The 21522-nt window shown below is 34.6% G+C and overlaps 1 protein-coding gene across 6 annotated transcripts in view; it reads right to left on the bottom strand.

Annotated features, from left to right (window-relative positions):
• DGKB (diacylglycerol kinase beta) overlaps positions 1–21522 on the bottom strand; it is a 333385-nt gene that overhangs the window by 254000 nt on the left and 57863 nt on the right. For 4 of the 6 annotated variants that reach the window (XM_039712589.1, XM_039712598.1, XM_039712580.1 and 1 more), the window contains exons 3-4: positions 17141–17217; positions 12833–12853 (exon numbers count right to left, since the gene is read on the bottom strand). In XM_039712589.1, coding sequence (XP_039568523.1) covers positions 12833–12853; positions 17141–17217 — 98 coding nt within the window. The remainder of the gene's footprint in view (positions 1–12832; positions 12854–17140; positions 17218–21522) is intronic. The other 2 variants (XM_039712608.1, XM_039712628.1) reach the window with 1 other exon arrangement.

The raw sequence follows: 21522 nt of genomic DNA, 5'->3' as shown, positions 1-21522 counted from the left end.
TTCATGTCCTGTTGCTGGTCACCAGGGAGATATCATCACCTCCCCCTCAAGGAAGGTGTAGGCTCAATGGGGTCACAGCAATGCAAAGCATTATGATCCCATTTTATCCTGCTAACAGAGAATGAAGATACAGGCATCTTGAAACACATTGACACCACTGCATATTTATCATTACATTTGTGATTGTAAAACAGCTTATCAATTATTAATGTGATAAAACATAGTGTTACTTTCTTTATAGATCAAAGAGAACAGCAACTTGCAATTTTTAAATAAAGAGATAAATCCACATGATACCACAAAAACTTCCCTATTCTTCAGGAATACTCCATTTCTCCATAGAAAAGTCTAGTGTAACTCCTTTAGATCATCACAGTGAACATGGAAGGAGGGAAAAGACTACCAAGAGTCAACCTGAAATCATGCTGGAAAAACAAAAATAGAAACTGAACTTTCAAAGACTTCAGTGAACTTGGAATCTGAGTCACAGTATAAATAATTTTTGCTATTATTTTAATATAACTTTGAGATTTAGCAGAAACTTCTCCTCCCCTGACTTCTTTGACGTTTACTTTTTTAATGTATTTATAAGATATTGAAATTTTATGTGCAAACTAAATAAAGTGTTTCCCATTAAGATCAAGACCTAACTACCGAATGGTAATGTTTTAAATGTGTATCGTCATCCTTACCAGGGACCAACAACAGAAATTGCAAAATCTGACTCCTCTTGTGCAAGTCATAATTATTAGGAATGCAAGATTGGCAAGAGATCTCTGCTGAGCTTCTAATACAGAACACCTCATTAGAGAAAGAAGCGCAGTGGAACCAATAAAACTCTCAGCTCTTGAAGACAAAAATAGCAGAGACTGAAAAAAAATGTTCAAAATTCTCAAGATGGGTGTAAAATGGAAATAATCACCTTGGACATGGACTCAATATCTTTATCTCATCAGACAGTTTCAGCCACACTCTTTTACCTTGGCAAATCATACACTGTTGCATTCATGCTGCAAACTTTATACTTTTTTCTCTAATAAAGCCACTGACATTTAATTCACTGTTTATAAACTATGAATCACAATAACAAAAGGATTTGTATCAGCATCCAAGTAAATCAGTAATTAGTTACACTAATATACACTATATGAATGTATTTTTTATCTGCAAGCATAACAAATACATTAATCACTAAATCAACTGACTTTAACAATGTGAAATTGCTTTGTTAAATTGTGCATAAATGAAATGTGTTTTAGCTATCTAAATGAATCATATACACAAAAAAACAGCTAAGTGAAAACGGAAACTAAACCAAAATTATGATCCCATTTAAATTAAGGTTTATGTATGGCCATGTAAATATCTTTACATTACAATAATCTTTTCCTTATCTACCCTGTCTGCATATTTTATGTATATATTGCCAAAAATATTCACTGAGTGAATATGAGTTTAGAGCAACCTTAGATTTTTAAACTGCTGCCTGAGTGGCATTGGTTCTCCAAGCTGCCAGCAGTAACTAAATCCCTAATGCCACTTTTTTTTTCACTTAATGGGTTCAGAATTATACCTGAGTAGAGAAATGGATAAATAAATAAGTTTGAAATTATGTACTTCTTTCTTCCTGAAGACCCTCTTTCTCAAAGATGGTCAAACTTTTAAATATTTTGTAAAGATGGTCAGACTATAATTTAAACCAATATCCTCCATTTAACGCTTGCTCCAAACGGCTAGATAAGACAAGATACTAATGTAACACGTTATTTGGCTGTCATGTCCATTTATTACATTTGACATTCTGAATTCCAGAAATAAGGGTGGCTTAGCAAAGGACAAAAGAAAGTGTGTGGTTGCTCTAAAGGTTGTTTTACAGCCAGTAGACAGTGCTTTATCCTCTGTTGTAACATGCTCTGTGACCTGTATTCCCCCAGGGAAGCAGCAATATTCATATAACCAGAGTTTAGATGCTGCATATCCAAAAGCTTTCCAATTAAAATGAAAGTTAGTCAGGAGCTGGCAAATTACTCGAACACACATCAGAAATGTTTAGAATGGCCAAAATACAGGTGCAAAACCACATGCTGTATGTAAGAATGCATAAAATCAATCCTGCCTAAGGGAGATCTCTGTGTAGAGCCCTGTGATTAGGTTCTTGCCTAAAACCTCAAAATCTGGGATGCTAATACTGCATAGCTGAAAAACATTCTAGAAGACCTAACACAATTGGTGTAGATTATCCTATCAGAACTGAGTTCTAAAATGGTATAGTAATTTCTGGACATTTGTTTTTGTAAATGTATATACAGTAAATAGAACTAAGCTAGTCTACAGCAGACCTAGGAGTAGTTTAGATCATCCATCAAGCTTCCCAATGAAAAAGGGTGACCTTCCAAAAACAGGCTCACTTTTAAATTGCTTTCAGTGCCTTCTCTACTATCTCTCTCTCACTGTAATACTCATAACTTATAACATGAACATAGAAAAATGGAAGAATTTCTTTCAAGAGATCCTGACAGCAGCACAGTAGAAGACACAGAGGTGCTAGAGCATTCTCACCAAGTAGAGGTTTAAGTGTTGAGTATGGCTTATTTAGAACAGAGCATGTAAAGATGCAAAACTTTTGATTAGCTTAATTTAAAACTACTTCCACAATAGAGAAAACAACACACAATATTATACTCATTTCTCTATTCTGAAATTGTAGACTATTTTTATTTTTCCTTATGGAACTTTACCCTTCTGAAATAGGGAAATGCTGCAGCAAGTAATTACCCGTCCTTTGATTACCAGCATTTCCTCCCAACCCCAGCCACTTTTCAAATGCATTGCACAATGTTTTCATAAGCAAAAAGACAAAAAAAGAAGGAAAGCAGAGAACAACAATCTTCCACTTTAACGTGTATCATGCTTGATCTTCCTTTTAAATTTCACTGTCATTATCAGAATTTCTCCGATGAAAAGTTCAGAGAATTTTGGTATGGTTTGAAAATAATTTATTTATGCTAATGAATTCCCACAATTAATTAAACAGTTCAGATTAATAACATCAGAATAATATATAAACCATAATGGTGGATGTGGTTTTCTTAAGCATGCAGGTTAATTGCTTAATTTTCAACAGTTGCTTGCATTCCAGAAGCTCCAGCTGAATTTAAATTAATCAGAGAAAGAAGGATTTAGCATTTCAGAAAGCATTTTTCATGATGTTTCATAAGTGAGGGGATGAGAGCATGAAAGGATGTACCATTATCAATTATCCAACAATTATCCTGGTACATCAATTAATTAATTTATTAATTCCACTGCACAAGAGACTATGAAGGCATAGGAAGATTATCATCACAAGTTTAGGGATTTCAGGAAAATTTTCAACATAAGAGAGATAAAATAGGACATAGATGAATCAGAAAAAACATGAAAGAACTTTCAAATAATTTGGCCTAAATCTTCTGAGGGAGTCTGAAAGAAGAAAAAAATCTGTGCAGTTTTAGCTTTGACTAATAAAATCCTTGCCGTAGGTCACAGAAAAATAAAGGGTTTTATACTAATCACATAAAACTGAATTTCTATTTTTATATATCAAACTGATTCACCAAATTTATTAGAGCTCCTTATGTTTTACAAAAAGAAACTTCACAAAATAAGACTTCTGTATTACTGGTTAATAAAATTTCATTTGTTAATGAAAAATTTTGGTATAACTCCACAGAAGTGCACATTCAAAACCACCAAACACTTTCAGCTAATTTAAACCACAAAATTCATATAAAATTAATTTTATTATATTTTTAGAAGTATTTAGTTCCTACTTATAGATTTAATCAATGTTTCCAAACACCTGAATATAAGAAAAAACCCTAAAAATTATATATTCACCTTGGAGAAAAGAAAAGGAGAAGGAATATAAGACATAGGCATGCATAAATTTAACTTTAATAATTATTTTTAGCAAATAAAATGTGTAAACCATTAAACAATTTTCATCTTTTCTGAATGCAAACATGGAACTAGACTCACTAGGACTCAATGCATAGGGAAATTAAAAATGTGCATCTTTCCCTACACCATAAGTTGTTGGGGGAAATCCATAACATTTCATTAACAATCCTAGCCCTAAACTTCCAACAAGCATTTAATCCATACGTATTGGGTTTTGGGTTTTTTTTCTTCTGAGCTCCTTCCAAACAGATAAAGAAGAAATAGACCAAAGTTTATAATGAGGTCTAAGTCACTGACTGGCCACAGGGAAGAAAGTTCTCACTAGACATGCTCACAGAAAAATAAACACATCCATAAAAAACCAAAATATGTGCTGTGCACCAGGTACAACTGAGACCATCACTTCCTTCTGAAAGCAGAGAAAAAGTGACAGATATTTTCCTCTTGTGGGGAAAAAAAAAATCCCCTGGTAAAGACAACTCGCCAGTGGGAATCACCTTGGCCGATTTCCCATTTGCCTGAGGAAATTCAAACCTGTGTCCCTAAAGAAAGAGCTAAAGAATCACTGAAGGCAAAAATAAGGTTTCTGTACATCTAAAAAATTATTAAATATTTATTTGTCAAAATTTGACCAAACAAACTACTGAAAAACTACTATGAATGAGGTGATCTGAACAGGTACTTACAGAGATGTATCAAAAAAAAGGCCAAAATGTTTCAGCTGTTAAGGCAGTACTTCTGACATATGGAAAAATTTAAGATGCTGAGGTAAATTTTATAGAAAATAGATGAAACAAGATTTTATTTATTTTCTTTGTTCAACTGCCATACCAGAGTTGGATGCTATCTTTACTCAGAGAGGAAATAATTCATTCAAGATCTACACCTATGCTAGAAGAAACAGAACAAATATACATATTGCATATACATAAATAAATATTCATCCATACACACCATCATATACTAATGCTAAATGAAGCAGCAAACAGCAATTATAGATTGCTCAGTGAGGTACCTCAGTGCCTCTGGGACCATAACATGTCATCTCACATCCTGCATGTATTTTATAATTAAATTTTTGGATGCCTGCATTAGTCCAAAAGATCTGACAGTTGTAGGGTTTTTAATGTAAATTCCATTAAAAGATTACCCACAGAAAATTCCATCAGGACAAAAAACTCACTGTTACTTTCTTATGATTAAAAACAGAAGAAGCACTTTTCATTACAGTGAAACAAAACAGATAAATCTGTGTTTATTTCCACAAACTCTGAGAACATTCCTGCCATGATGTCTGACTAAGCAAATATGGAGAGATTTGTCCAGATCTGTAGTTCAACTGAATTTTTCTTGGTGAAGAACCCATACCCAACCAATGTGTTGTGGTGGAAATTTTTCTGAACATCATGGATAAACTCTGAGAACATTCCTGCCATGATGTCTGACTAAGCAAATATAGAGAGATTTGTCCAGATCTGTAGTTTCAACTGAATTTTTCTTGGTAAAGAACCCATACCCAACCAATGTGCTGTGGTGGAAATTTTTCTGAAGATCATGCCATATGGCATCCTTCACTTTAGAACTAAGTTACGAACAATTAGGATTTGCTCTGTCAACTCCCATTGCTTTGGAGAAAATTCCTTCATTCAAAAAGCCCTTTAAGAACCAGGATGAAACAAATTTTTCTTCCAAACTTGTTTACAACCCTACCTGCATTGTATCTTGGCTATCAAGGAGGCATCACTAGGTAACTGTGTATGAGGTGGGGAAAAGGCTGGAACTGAGTTGCAGACCCCAGATTTGGAATCAGAGATTTCAACCACGCCTGCAGGCAACCTACTTGGAGCAGCTGTCTGACACTCTTAAGGAAAATGGTGATGGAGCAGACAAAAGGAGGGGATTTTGGGTTATAGAGAATAATCTGCATTCAGTGGAAGAACTGAGATAAGATCTAAAAGTACATCCTCAGGAGACCACAGTCCCTCCTACCCCAGCAGATAAAAGCTCCTATCAAACTCTTTAACAGCTCACCAAGCATTCTGATTTATTTACCTGTTCTTCTACAAAAATACATTTTAAAAGCCAACTATGTAAAAACTTCTTTAGCCTGGCCTTTTGTTGTCCTGTATCTCAGAAAAGCTCTCCTATGAAGACAGGCTGAGAGAGCTGGGGCTGTTCAGGACAACAGACTGCTTTGGGGAGACCTTATAGCCCCTTTCAGTCCCTAAAGGGGGCTGACGAGAAAGCTGACAAGGGACTTTTTACAAGGGCAGGTAGAGATAGGGCAAGGTGTAAAGGCTTTAAACTAAAGAAAAATAGGTTCAGGACAGGTATGAGGAAGTTCTTTATAGTGAGGATGGTGAACTGGAACAGGTTGCCCACAGAAGTTGTGGATGCCCCATCCCTGGCAATGTCTGTGACCATGGCAGGGGTCTTGAAACTAGATGATCTTCCTGCCCAAACTATTAGCTGATACTACTTTTCCCTAAATCTGACCACTAGTTTATCTTTCTTAAGATACCACACAAAATCACACGAAAGAACATTAACCACACATAAAAAGACACATTTGAACAAATGGCAATCATTGAACTAGAAAAAAAGATTACTAAAGAAGCTTAATTTTAAAGAAGATGAAGTCACAAAGAAACTAAAAACCTGGCAACTGATTAAATACAGTTTTCAGGATAAACTACATATTTCAAGAGAGTTTCCAGGATGATACTGATTACTTTGACTAAAGAATTCACAACTATGAAGAAACAAAACCATCAAAAATAGTTTGGGGGTTTCAGGCTCACTAGAAATCTGGCTTTATACACAGTTTAAAAAGTAGTCTGGAATTTCATGCTTTGGTTACCCACAAAATACTACAAACCTGACATTAAAGCAACCACTATTTTCCATATGTGGATTTCTTTGCAACGTATCCAGTGTATCTCATAGATATGTGATAAGATGCTTTTTGCCTTACACATATCACTAAAGAATGTACTCATCTTACTTCTACTCCACACCAATGGCATAAAGCAAAGCTCTTGCTTCCCACACTTCATTTTCTTTTGAATCCCAGATAAGCAGAATATGAGCGACTCCAAGGAAAAACAAATGTGCATCAGTCTATGCTTAATATGCTTTAAAACATCTCCAGTTACAACGATAAGAGTTCTGTTTCTTCTCAAGCACTCACTGGTAAGTACATTACACTAATTTAGTACTACTTCACAGAAGGTGATTCTCAATCTCAGGAAGAACAGGAATTGAAGGCCTGGTTTCCAAGTAGCAGTTAAGATTTTACTTGGCGAAATAGCAGAATATTTCAGGTTTCTTCTAGCTTTATATCACACATATACAGACAAACACTCAGCTAAAGCCACAGGTCTTTATCTCCTGATTATGGCTGCAACAAGCTATGCTGGTACCTTAAAATGCCTGATTCTGTCCCAAGCAGCAGAATGGCTCCTAACACCTTGAGCATCAGAGAGGAAGACGCTGAATTCTATCTACAAACTTTGTCCTTTCTCCTAGAGCAGTTAAACTGTTCGATTTTGTAACTTGCATTTCTGTTGTATTGATACTAAACACAGATATGCAAGATCCAGAAAAATCCAAGTATTTATATTGAAAATTTATGCATTTATATGTATGTTCTGTGCCAACACACAGAACTTTACACAGTACAGACATCAAAAGTCAGTATATCCCAATACTGAGAATACAGAAAACATGGTTCCTCAGTGAAAAACAGGATATACACAAGGAAAATTTTTCATCTTTTTATATACAAGTTTTTAAATTTTGCTATATAGTATTTTAACTCCTACCACACGTTTGAAGAGAAGCAATAATTTATTAAGAAAATAGAAGCTTTGGACTCAAGATCTATCCTAAAAACTGCAGTAGAAGAGGTTTAACTGTCTCCTATATTTTCCTAGCTAGTGTAAATACAACAACCAGTTCTTATGGATGATATGTTGAAAGAAGGGACAGAAGCTGTATCACTCTACTTTCTTTCTCCTCACAAGACGCCAAAAAATTATTAGTCTCTCGACAAAAGAATTGCCATTGTGGATGGAGCAGGGCAGGGAGGGGTGGAATAATACTCCTTTTATTCCTCCCCACCCTGGCCACATAAATGGGAACAAGACGTGATCTAGTGTTTAAAATTAATCTCCACCCATAAATTCTTTTGAAATACCACATTCTTTTTGTTCTTTTCTTATTTTAGATTTGTACAAAATATTTCAGCATAAGCCACTATTTTCAGCATCCTGAAAAAAACAATGTAAGAGAGAAAAGAAAAAAAGAGACATCATTCATTTCAAGAGACTTCCATGACATATGGTTTTCATTTATTAAAAAGAACATTTCACACATAATGGAAAGATAATTATGTTGAAATGTAATTTTCAATTGATTACTTTTAAAATTCTGTTGTCTGATCTCCGAATGGTGTCAAAAATATAATCAGCTTTCATCTACTGACAGTAATTGCTCTGGGTTATTTTTTGAGTTGGGTAAGTTCCTTTAACTTTATTATTTATTTTTAAACTACTTATATTGACCCAATATGTGAAAAATGAACTGTTGAATAAGAGCAGAAATTACAGGGCCCTGATTCACACATTGTGCTATGACAACACTGGCAAACACTAATGTGAGCGTATTAGCGACAATGATGTGATTAGCTGTGAATACCAGTGCTAAAGCATTCCCACAAAAGTCAAAGTCTTGAAGATTCATTGATCATTACATGTCAAAACCTGACATTGCCAAAAGATGTGGAAAAAAAAGTGGAGAGACTATATACAGAGGATTAACAAGCTAAAACCCATGAATCACATGAGAATGCATAAGTTCTCAGTGTTGAAAATGTATTTTAAATGTTCATTAGAATAAAATTTCGAATTCCTCATGAAGACTGGCTTTGGGCATCAGGGTAAACTTCGGTTTAAATTCAAAGCCCTTATTTTTTCATCTAAGCATTCAATTTAATACAGTTTTATATAATTAATTTTTGAAAATTCTGGTAACCAAATAAAAACTATTTCTTAGCTATATCAGCATTCAAATTCATATCTACTGATATGAATGTTTAAAAAAAAATTAAAAATCCACATGCTCTCACAGGCTGTTCCTACCAAATACTCCATATGGACAAATAATATTTGGATATTACTAATACACAGACATAAATTACTGCCAAAATTTTCCCCCAGCTCTTCAAAGAAGTAAGCTCAACAAAACACAAATGGAAATGGGAAAACTCCATTTTTATGCAATAATTAGATTTTTAAGCATAACATTCTCATGTTATTTTAATAAATTGATACTAATTGCCAAAATAAGTCTGAAATATATTCAGCAGCTACTGCAGTCTCATCCCAATCTTACGTGCAGGTAAAACAAATCCAAACACTTTTTTATCAGCAGGTTTTCCTTAATACATAATTCTATATGTGCGTAAGTTTGTATATCCTTAAGTACTGCACACATAAATACTTATATTTAATACTTAACTCTTACTGAATATGTTACATTTACTACACAAAGGTGGGATTTTTTTAAAGAAGAGTGATGAATCAAACACTTTTAGAAGGCTCTTGTATGAGATTATCATTTAAAATCTACCTGAAATGATTACATATCAAACAAAGTGACAAGAAGAAAGTTTGCATTCTGTCCTAGAAGAACTGGTCAGGAAAATGGGGTAGGTAGCATAGTTCAGACAAAGGCCAAATAAAATAGCAAAAATCAATTAATTCCTCAAAAACATCACTTAAGACAAAAAGTTATGGCTGAAATAAAAAATTTATCTGCATGTGCAGATTGTGTAAGAAACTTCTTATGGACAAACACGTCTGAATTGGTATTTTATAATGTGCTTAGAACTAAGAAAAAATAATTTTTCTATGCATGTTCTATGGCAGAGGTATTCTCACACATTTTACCTGTAATGACCTGGTCTGTGCATTGCAAATTTTTGTGGCGGTTACTTCAGCTACATTTTTTAAACATAATTGCTACAACACTTTTAGTGAGAAAAGTAATACGAGACAATGTCATGTTACCTGTTACTGCTCATCTCTCCCTCTTTAAAGTTTTAAAGAATACAAATTAATAAACTTTCCCTTCCTGAATGAACATGAAATCTCTGTTTGCTGAGATTTAACACAATCTGAGTCTAACGGAACCTTCACTGGGAATAATAACATACACCAACAGAAAATGGTTTAAAATGTCCTGTTCCATTTGTCAACAAGTTACACCCACTTTATACTAAGTAAATGTACAGATTTTAGTAAAAGTGGAGCTATATCAACAGACCTAAGTTTGATTTTCTCCTCACCAGTATTTAAAAGTATAGCTTAGAAAGAATTAAAAGGATATGAGGAGTGGCATCTGCTCAATTATACATGTAAACATTCATATATATCAGTATCTCTACCGCACAAGAAGACTTCAAGACATTTCCATTTGTTGATTAATTCCTGCAATAAATTATGACAAAGTATTTTTACTATATTTTGGTTTCCTATGCAGTTTCATAAACATTATCTAGATGCCACCATGCAGGTGAATCAAGCATGGCTGAAGCCATCACAATAAAAAACCCCAAAACATAACATATTGTTCTTCATAATGAAAACAAAGAAATAACATCCCTGCATCATAATTAAACCGTCTGTCTAAAGCTCTTTGTCTTTTTAACTTGTGACGTGTAAATGAAAGTTGTAATAGGTTCATAAAGTTTAAACATAACCTACGGTACAACACAATAATGTAAAGGAAAAAAAGGATAAAAATAAGTTCTTAAAGCAGAGAAGTGTATCAAAAAGAAAGGAGGATACCAAAGGAGGAGATTAGAACTGGTAGCAGAGACTGACTAAAGGAGATAGAGAAAGACCAGTAAAGATAATAAAAAATGTTCAAAACAGAACAGTTTTGCAGCAGAAATTGACTATCTGAAATATTTTACACCTCAATACCCTCAACATGCTCCACAGAAAGCAGGCTCCCAGCCAGACTGCCAGCATCTCTGCCTGGCAGGCTTCCCAACTCTCTAGGTATCCAGAAAGCTCTCCCTAGAAATTTCGCCCATGGAGCCAGAAAAACGGATTGCCCAGTGCCTGAAACCTAAAGGTTCCTGCTGGTGATACACACAAGATGTTACATTCTTTCCTTCTGCAGATAGAAAGATACAACTTCAGCTTCTTACACGTGAGGGAGAGGCTTCTCCTACATTATATATGCTATAATTCTGCACATCCTACTAACCTTCTGTAAATTAATTCCAATTTGAGTTCACTTCATCCCATCATTTGGACAAAAGTAGAAAGATGTGGCTTCTGCAGTACCCTTTTTATAGAAAATTAAATCTTCCTATTTGTAGTGGAAATACTTCACTTAATGTATTATAATATGGCAAAATCTTTACAGGAATTTAATATCTTCTGTCACATCAAAGAACATAGCTGAGCCAAAGAACACAAAATATCCTTTCAAACCATATTCCTGTGTGCTTGAAATTTTAACTACTTTTCCGCTAATGTCAATGGGCCTAAGACGTTACCTCTTTTTACAAGTTTTGTCTTCTTTCTGGACTGCCATGGCCACAGGAACACTATTACAACATCACAGCAACATCCTTTTCCTCTTCATGACTAAACCACAATGATACTTTGCATTCATCTTGTGATCAGCTACATACATGTCAATTTATCTGACAATGCCAGTAGAACCAGAGTACACTACACTCTACTCTGCACATGTGCATCTCATTCCATTTACTATAGTCCATTACCTCATCATGCTTTTCCAGTGTGATATTAATTCTCAAATTTAATTTAGTTTGTTGATTCTATTATTATTCACCTACTCATTTGACAAAGTAATTAGCTAAATACCGATAAGATTACACTCAAGATTGGTCACAGACTGCTTTAATGCTGAAACCTTCTCTTTCAGGATCCTCTGAAGTCACTGTTAGCTTATTAAAAAATAAAGAAATAATGAATAATATTGGTCATCTGAAGAAAGCCCTGTTGCCAGTGGGGAGTTCTGCTCTTACTAATGCATCCCCGAAAGCACAACGGGGCTCTGACCCATGAAAGTTAGGGGTTCCTACAAAACTACCCCTTTCTCTCTCTTGACTTTCTCATTGTTCTCATGTTCTGCCTCTTCCCAGAACAGCAGCGCTGGAGCTTTTTAACACCTTTGTGTTACCAGGAAAGAATAACTAGGTCACTTAAAAAATCAGTCCATTTGATTAGTCCTTCTTCCTTTCCTTCTTTTATTTTTTCCATTCTACCTTTATGCCTTGTTTGAGGCTACTGAAGTTTCTCACACGCAGATTCTTGGGTTGATGATCAGCATTTTAACCATTTCTCTTGCAATTGCTGTAAAGTCACAATCACTTAAAGCATAAGCATAAGCCTTATTCAAATTATTAAATCCACAATTTTTAGCCTGCTTTATAAAAATGATTTTATATGGTTAACGAAATCAGTATTTAATATTTTTTTCCTGAGATGTATTCTTGTCATATCAGAATAATACAGGCCATTATGAGATCTCACAGTAAAGAGAAAGTTCCGTGACAAGTATGGAACAAGTCAATTACTTGCTCTTAACTTATTTCTAATATTCAACTCAATTAATGTTAGTAAAATTATGTACTGTGAATGACAAAAATGAAATTCACTCAGTGAAAAATTCTGCCAGCAGAAAAGGAATGCATTCGAGTTTCAGATTTAAATATTACTCTATTAGCTGAAAAAATAGCCACATGCAGTATTTATTAATAAGTAAATCTCAATGGAAGCCTACAAAATCAAATATACTGCACCTATGCACAAAGAAAGAAAAAAATCAAATTAGCATTACTTACTTGATTAAGTATATCTTGTTTCTGTAACACATGCAAGGAAAGAAAGAACATACATATATTAGTGCAGTGTCATCACACTCAAGCTCTGTTTTTATAATAGAAGTATTTTTAGTGAATGGTTAGTGATTTAGATGAGCAGGTTTAAGACATTAGATGGACTATCTCATTTTCTTGCATTAGTTCATAAGTCAGGAAAATGCTTCTCAGTCAGCTCTCTAGTCTTTATTAGACAGTGCAAGCAATTTATTTCTAAACATGCAATGACAGATAACCAAGATAAATAAATATAATGTTAGTATTTCTTCCACATGTACTTTTTTTAAAAGCATAAAAAATTGTTAACAAGAAGAGCTGTAAATGAAACTGAATTCAGTTATCAGAACTGAATATTCTAAAATCCAAGTGGAAAGATCATGGAGATGATCATCAGTGCCACTACATGACACATACAGGACCATGAGGGGATCAGGCCAGGCCTGCAGGAGTTTCATAAAGGCAGATCCTGGGTCTTTGACACCTAAACCCTTCTATGACAAGGTGACCTGCCTAGTAGATGAAGATATTGTCTACCTGGACTTCTTAGAATCATTATCATCAAGGTTGGAAAAGACTTCTAAGGTTTTTAGTATAATCTTTAACACTTTTTATAATCTTTCCTGGAGAAACTGTCTGCTCATGGCTTAGACAGGTGTACCTTCCCCGGATAATAAACTGGCCAGGTGGCAGGGCGTAGGGAGTGGTGGTCAGTGGAATTATATCCAGTTGGCAGCCAGTAGGAAGTGGTGTTTCCCAGGACTCACCAACTCCTGTATAATATCTTTATCAATGATCTGGACAAAGGTATGACCTGCACCTTAGTCAGTCTGAAGATGATGCCCTGTTGGTCAAGAGCTTTGATTTCCTTCCTGAGGGTAGGAAGGATCTGCGTAGGGATCTGGACAGGCTGGATCAGTGGACTAAGGCCAGTGATATGAGGTTCAACAAGGCCAAGTGCTGGTCCTGCACCTGGGTCATAGTGAGCCCAGGCAGCTCCACAGGCTGAGGCAAAATTGTCTGGAACACTGTCCAGCAGAAAAGGATCTGGGGATGTTGCTTGACAACCTGTTGAACACGGGCCAGTGCATCCCCACGTGGCTAAGGAAGCCACTGGACTCCTCCTCAATAAGCAAAAAATTAGGAGGTACTCAAAAAGGATGACAACATTAGCTCTACAAACACACACAGCTGTGTACTTACTGCCCATTTAGATACTGTCTTTAGCTCTGTCTGCTTTTCTAATTCTTGTCAACCTATTCAATGCTCCCCTCAAAGTGAGATGGATAAAATTAATTAATATAAATAGATCTCAAATTATGAAAAGATTATTTATAAATCACAGCTTTAAAGGAGGCTGGTCTTAGATTATGTGTCTTATACCATGTATAAAATCTGTTCTTAATTATGTCTTTGATATTGACTTAAAGAACATGAAAGGGAAGATGTCCAGTAGTATTTGTAGGAATTTTAGGCATCTCACTTACATGGAAAGCAAAGAATAAAAGTTCCATAAATAAACTCCCTATAGTAGATAGCCTTCTAATAATTATATACACCACTTCACCTAATCCTAAAATCCAGTCACTCAACAAGATACAAAATAATGTAAAACAAACTAGATTATTTCAGGTAGCAAGTTTTGAATACCAATGGCTTTTCTTTTGCTATTTCCATTCCATTAGATCAGCCCATGACAAAAGACTGCTTTGTAGAACCAATGGAGTGGAACAAATTCCTGAACCCTTTAAATATATAAGTATATATATAAGTAAATATTTAAGTAAATAGATCACTCTGATGAATTTGCCATAGGTCTATGAGCCATGTCTACCGGTAAAAAAACTGGCATCATCTTTTGGTAGAACAAGACTTAAACTATTTGGAGTGTTTATAATTGTCACGGAGAGAGAGGTAAAAAGAAATTATGATGGTATCCTCTACAAAACAAAACAACAAGGCAGACATGCTGTACAGAATATATAGAAACAAATAGCTGCACAAAGACTGATACCAGCTGGATCAGTTAATTTTTGTCATCTCAGTTACAGATAATAGTTAATTACTTAAAACCAATCCAGAGAGTCCTCATCCAACGACATAAAATCAACTTGCAAATCATTCTGTAAAGAGTTTATCCACACAGCAGGCTGAATGCATGCCAAAAATATAGACACACCTGTGCAAAAGCAGTTTGCTTTTCAGAATAGAATATTCACTCAGTGCCAGAGGAAATTTCAGCCACTTTGCTTTCAGTTCAGCTATGGCATGAACCTTGACCTAACAAACCTTATTAGATCCAAAGTCACTTTGTTGCTAGCTATGTTTTCTTTATACTGCGCTCCATGAAGTCTAAGTGCTAAGCAGCAAAGTACAAAAGTTGCCAGGGTTAGCCTAGGTCCAGTATTGACCCAGGAGTTAGTGACTGATTCCTGCTGAAGACATTGAAGTCATCACAGGATGCCTCTCTTGAATTCCTTCTTCCCCTATCCTCCTCCTGTCCTGTTCCCTGCCCTGGGTACTCTGCTGCTCTGGATGTTTCAGTACACTGGTAGAATTCTGCAAATGAAGAGCTGTGAAATGAAGAACAGGGAGACACCATGCAGAGTCACAGACTCATCCCAAGACCAGCTGTGCTTATTAATTCCAGCTTTGCACAGATTCTGCCAATTCACCTGGCTTCACTCAGAGCAGTTTTCCTGGGTACCCATCTTGCCATGACTCAACTTCCATGTAGCCCCAAATGGGAAGAATGACTTTGTTAAAAGAGACTAATCACACCACTTTAGGTAATCATGTTTATATACAAGTGACAATTTGAAAATGCGTTACCCATATGGCAATGTATTATTTAAATACACATAAAATGCACAGTTATATTTTACTTTAACAGTGTATGCTTCACAAAACTGAGCATGTACGATGACTGAAAATACATGAAGAATTAGAAGAAAAAACATGTAATAGATTAAGATGATTTTATCAGCTCACATTTTTCCTAAAAAATAATAATAATAAAAAAAAGAACTAAACCAGAAGTATGTCTATATTCTAACAAAAAGCAGGTAAAGGAGGTCCTACAGCCTGTGGATAATCACAGCATTCCCATCCATTTATATTCTATGAATGTACTTAACTAGAATCCTGGAAATCTAAGATGATCATTTAAAGGATCAACTCAGACCATTTTACTGAATTACTAATTCCTTTTTCCTCAGAAACTGACTAAAATGACTAGCATTAGGCCTGGCCAAATTCAAAGCATCAAATGATTTTTCAATACTTAATAAGCTATAACTCATTAGTTGAAAATAATTGCATTATTGCCAATATATTTGTAATATTATTTTGCATTTCACATCCTGAAATGTAAGATCTAGTAATTTTTATAATGGTTAGCACATGTTTCTATCCTGAATTTCATATAATGTGAGCACAGTCAGAAATATTACTATTAGAAACATCACTGAAAGAGGTTTTTATTTAGCTACGTTCTGAATCACACTATTAGGATGTGCTAAGCAAATGCAAATTTCAATTGAGGATAAGAAAAGAAAACAATCTGCCTTTTTCTTCCAGCCAAATCAGAATACTTTGTCTAGTGGTGAATCTGTAGTGACAATATGCGCATACAGCTTTTTTTTCAGCTGATTTCTTTGTTTCATAACATCAGAAAATTCCACAACCAGAAACAACAAAGGGAAAACAAAATTTAAAAAGATATCTTAATGGACTTTACTTTTATAACCTTTGAAACTACGCTTAACATTTCCAATCTTCAGACACTTGAAAACCCTATTAATCTCACCATAAGGGTTGTGGAGGTGTTTTGGGTGTTTGGTTTTTATTTGTGGGGGTGGGGTGTGGGGGAGAAGGAGAAGGGGATGTGCGTGCTGATTTTGACTGGCATAGAGTTAATTTCCTTCACAGTAGCTTGCATGGAGCTGTGTTTTGGATTTGTGCTGAGAACAGTGCTGATAACAGAGGGATGTTTTAGTTATTTACACAGAGTCAAGGCCTTTTCTCACCAGCCGACGAGAAAGGTAGCTGAAGGTACCTAAGAATTTGGGAAGGGGCACAGTTGGGATAACTGACCCAAACTGACTAGAGAGACATTCCAGATCGTATGACATCGTGATTTTTTTATTTCTAAACACTTTCAAATACCCCAAACACCTGATTTATAAATAATCCTCTATTTAAAATGTTAAAAATGCTATAGAATTTACACACTGTCCCCATCATTTCTGATCATTAAGAAACAAGAAAAATTACCCCTTCAGGATTATATTTTGCTAATACACCACTGCCATGGAATTCTTCTAAGACATCCTTAATTTTCTTGGTGGAATCTGGATAAAAAAATAGAGAGAGAGAAATTGAAAATACAGAACAGTGATTTACATAATATGAACTGTAATTAAAAAAACAACCATCAAAACTGCTAACTGCTTTTCACAAAGTACACATCAGTAATTTTCTGTAGTTGTATGAGAGCTGTGGGCACAAAGAAAATGAGAACATACTTTACCTTCTTAACAACTACTGTAAAAACAGGCAAGTAAACATAAAATGCTCAGAAAAAAACACTCTTTGATCTAATCCTTAACTGTTAAATAGAGTATTTCTGAAGGAGTTTTTTTCATTACTACTTCAAGTCACTTTTCTTGTCCTTGAGTCAACCACAAAATGTGGTTGTTTCCACCAGCACTACAAAATCTCCTTTGGCAGAGCTGCCAGTGAGTACAGGAGCTGGACAGTATCAAGATAAATGGGAACCCTTCAGAAAAAAACTCTTCAGTGGTCACATCACAGAATACAAATGTTGTTCTCAAATCTCAATTTTTGCAGACCTCTCAGGTATTGTAAAAACTATAAGCTTCAGTAACTTTTGTCTAACAGAACTGTGCAAATCCCTGCAGTTCGGAATCAAGTAGACATAATTTTTCCAATTTTTTAAACTATGTGCAGAATAACAAAGCAATTATTTCAGTAAGCTGCCATTACATTAAATCCTTGAATTCAGATTCACTTAGAAGTCATCATGCACATAACCATCTTTTCCTCATTAAATATCTCATCAATACAAGAAAAATACCTGTAACTCATTTGTTTCTTTAAAATACAGTAGTTGAGTGTACAATGGTCAAATGTGCAAAATGACCATGAACTAGTAATGAGTACCAAAGCAGTGAATAAGAGAACAGGTGAACTTTGCATCTGCAATTTTATTTCTACAACAAAACCTGGAAGTAAAGTAGAGAAGCAAACAGCAAACCAAGAACAGGACTCTAGAGCAATTATTTAGGCACTTAGTATTACAAACATTAGACCTAATATGGCTTCTCTTAATTAAATCAACAAAATATGGCATTGCAATAGTTCTTAAACTTTAAAGAAATCCAGCATCTTAAACGTGACTCTAAAACATAAATTTACCAAATTATGTGACCTGAAAGGAGAAAATGTAGCAGACAAGGATTTGTACAATAGTTATGTAACAGTTCTGTAACAGTTCATAGCAGCTATAAACAGGATACAATACTAAAATTCAGTTTTAAGAGGTGCTGGAGGAAGTGTTTCTCTCACACTCTCATACACAGTTTACACAGTAATAAGAATGGCGTTTCCCAATGTTTTTCATTTACCAAATTTTCTTAAATAAAAACATCTGAGACTATGTGTGGCCCCAATAAAATAGTTTATTTCCACTAATTGGATGTATTTCAACATTACTGTCAACTATAGGGAACAGCATTTAGCAGTTCTCATGAGCAGTCAATGCAAATACTTACTTGATAAAATCATCTACAATCTTATTGCTCTGTCATTTGAATTGCAACAAAAAAATCAAAGATTTATGTAAAAAAATAATAATAAAAAATAAATAAATATGTTAAGCAACTAATTTTACTCTTAGCTGTAATTTAGAAGCTGGTGGGTTAGACACCTGCTCACCAGGACAAGGACACAAACTAATGACTGACAAAAAATTTTTTTTATTTGGTTTCTATTATTTTAATATGTTTGTCAGTATTCATATACATGGTTGTATACAAAAATCATTGCATCTTATGATAATGATGGCAGTAACTACAAAAGTAGCAATGTGAGATGAGCAGATGTATGACAGAGGTGATCGAGCCTCATCCTAAAAAAGGATTTTTCTGAACTTTGGAGGAAAGTTTAAACACAAACATCAAATAGCAAAACAACAAGGTCTCCTCACACCATTTTTTTAACCAAATTAAAAAATACATAAATAAAATAGAAATGGACTGCTTTCTAGAGATTTTAAAACAATGTCTTGAGGTTTTCTTTCAGCACTGACTATGCTTTCATTCCACATTTTGCCAGATAGTCTATTCTTCTTTAAATCGGTATTATGCCTATGCAACTGTAATTGAAAACAAAACCTATGTTATATTACTTACTGAAATTAAATTATTTTCACATTTTCTTATTCAAGAATCAGGAAAGAATATATGCTCTACTGCAACAACAACATAGCTATTCACATTTTTCATGCATGAGTTTAAAACAGTCACATCCAAAAAGCATCGCCTTCATGTTTGAAATTACTGTCAAGAAAATAAAGGTCTGCAGATGTAAATTCTGCTTTAGTTGTCCAGCAAAACCTTTGAAAATATTTCCACATTCAGGTCAGGAGCTGTAATTATTTTGAGTACTACAGCCAAGGCAAAAACATTTTTTACAATCTTTTGTTCACAGCCATTCAATCACTTTTTTTAGTTCATGTGACAGTATCCAAGCTAGAATAGAGATCTTTCAAAATGTTCAAAATGACATATCGATATTTTAAGAAAAATGCCAACACACCATCTTCTGCCTGCATACTCCTTAACAGTGCTGACAACCATCAGAAAAAACTAATTCTTCTTCCTCAGCCTCGAGTAGGCAAACTAATATTGGGAACATGTTCCAGCTTTAATAAGTTGTCCTAAAGGGATATGACGAATAGGATTATTTTCTACTCTTTTTCAGGAATCACATTAAAAAAGCAAAAACCAAAAAGCCAACCAAAAAACTGTCCTAGAAAGCTGTATGGAATAGAAACTCCAATAATATGTTATCAGCTCCACTTAAAAAATAGTTAAGTACATGCTCTTCATCAAAAAGTAAGCAAAAAAATTCCAGAAAATATATACAAAAATATCTAGAAATTTTTCCTAAGATTGTTTTTTCGAAAAACAGGAAATAAATAGGAGGTAAAAAACAATGGTATGTATTTCTTTACAGTTTTGTCAGATCCAAATCATCCAAACAACCACTGTAAAATGTTAGTGCAAACACAAATATCAGAACAGAATCTGTATTCTCTCTGTTTTCTAAAAGTACAGGTGTTCTACACGCCTTAGCATCTTAGCACTTCAGAGCAATTTCAGTAACTTTGTAAGCACCACTCAAGTTAAAACACAAATATGGTTTTAAACTCTTAGCTGTTTTTAAGATCAAGGACAATTTCCTTCTTTGTCTAAGACTCTGCATTCCAAGCTCCCCTCAAGAGAGATGATTTCCAAAAACGTGTATAGATAGTATAGAGCCTGTCATGGCAGTGCTTAAATCCCATGCTATCTGCAAAGTTATAGCTGGCACAGTACAAATTTAATGTAGCTTGAAATATAATGTTTGTTTCACAGAAAATCACTTTTCTCTGCTTTTACAATTTTGTTATTTTTTATTACCCACTAGGTCAGTGCTTTGGGTATTCAGTCAAAATACAGAAGACCTTCACTTCTGTCCCCTGCCTGAATTCATGTCAACTCTTACTGTTCAACCCATCTTCTGTTGCAGTTTGCATTTAGTCAAGAGGATGGAAGGAGAAAAAGGGAAACTTTGGCCCAGGATTCAGAGTTTGCCTTGGATGAGGCGAGATGCCATTTCATACCTCACATCCCAGTGAGTTTGGGGCAGAATAAACAGGCAAGGCATGGTGTGAAAGACTGCTGACTGAAAAACTATTACAAGTACAAGGGAGAAAAGTAGCTGGATTCTACACCATGCTGCAGAAATTGTTTTAAATTAAGGCTGCAAAACTATAAAGATGTGACTTGGGATAATGTTGTATTGTTTTAGAATAAAGGCAAAACAATTAAAATAATGACACTAGAAATATGAAATCAGCATATATAAAAGCAAAAGTATCAAAGTGACTTGTTTTTTTCTTAACTATCTCTCATCCCTGACAAAGATACTTTTTATAACTGAAGACAAATTTACATACTAAGTTCAAACCCATTTGAGGTTTAGCCCACATTAAAAATTGTTATTCACTTTCTGAAGTGACTCAACTTCAGATGAAGAAAATTGAGCACTCAGTTGAGACTGGAATTTTGTGTACCATTCTCCTACAATCAGAAAACACAAAACATAAGGAAAACTTGCCCAGGCCCAGATCACACACTTTTTCTACATTTTCTCCTCATTCTCATATCCTCATCCTCTTTCTTCAAAATATTTTTTTCCTTAAAAAGACTCATAAGACAATTACATAAAACTCAAATGCTATGTACAGAAATACTTTTAAATTTAAAAGGAAATAAACATTAGAAAAAAAATTATTCTGAGTTATAATTCTCAACAGAAAGTCATAACAACCTGCATATCTATTGGTCCATAACTAATTTTAACACCTA

This window comes from Passer montanus, unplaced genomic scaffold (assembly GCF_014805655.1).
Source record: "Passer montanus isolate IOZ18808 unplaced genomic scaffold, ASM1480565v1 scaffold10, whole genome shotgun sequence".
In the NCBI taxonomy this organism is placed as follows: domain Eukaryota; kingdom Metazoa; phylum Chordata; class Aves; order Passeriformes; family Passeridae; genus Passer; species Passer montanus.
The sequence above is the reverse complement of the archived record's forward strand: the minus strand, read 5'-3'. Positions and strand labels throughout refer to the sequence as shown.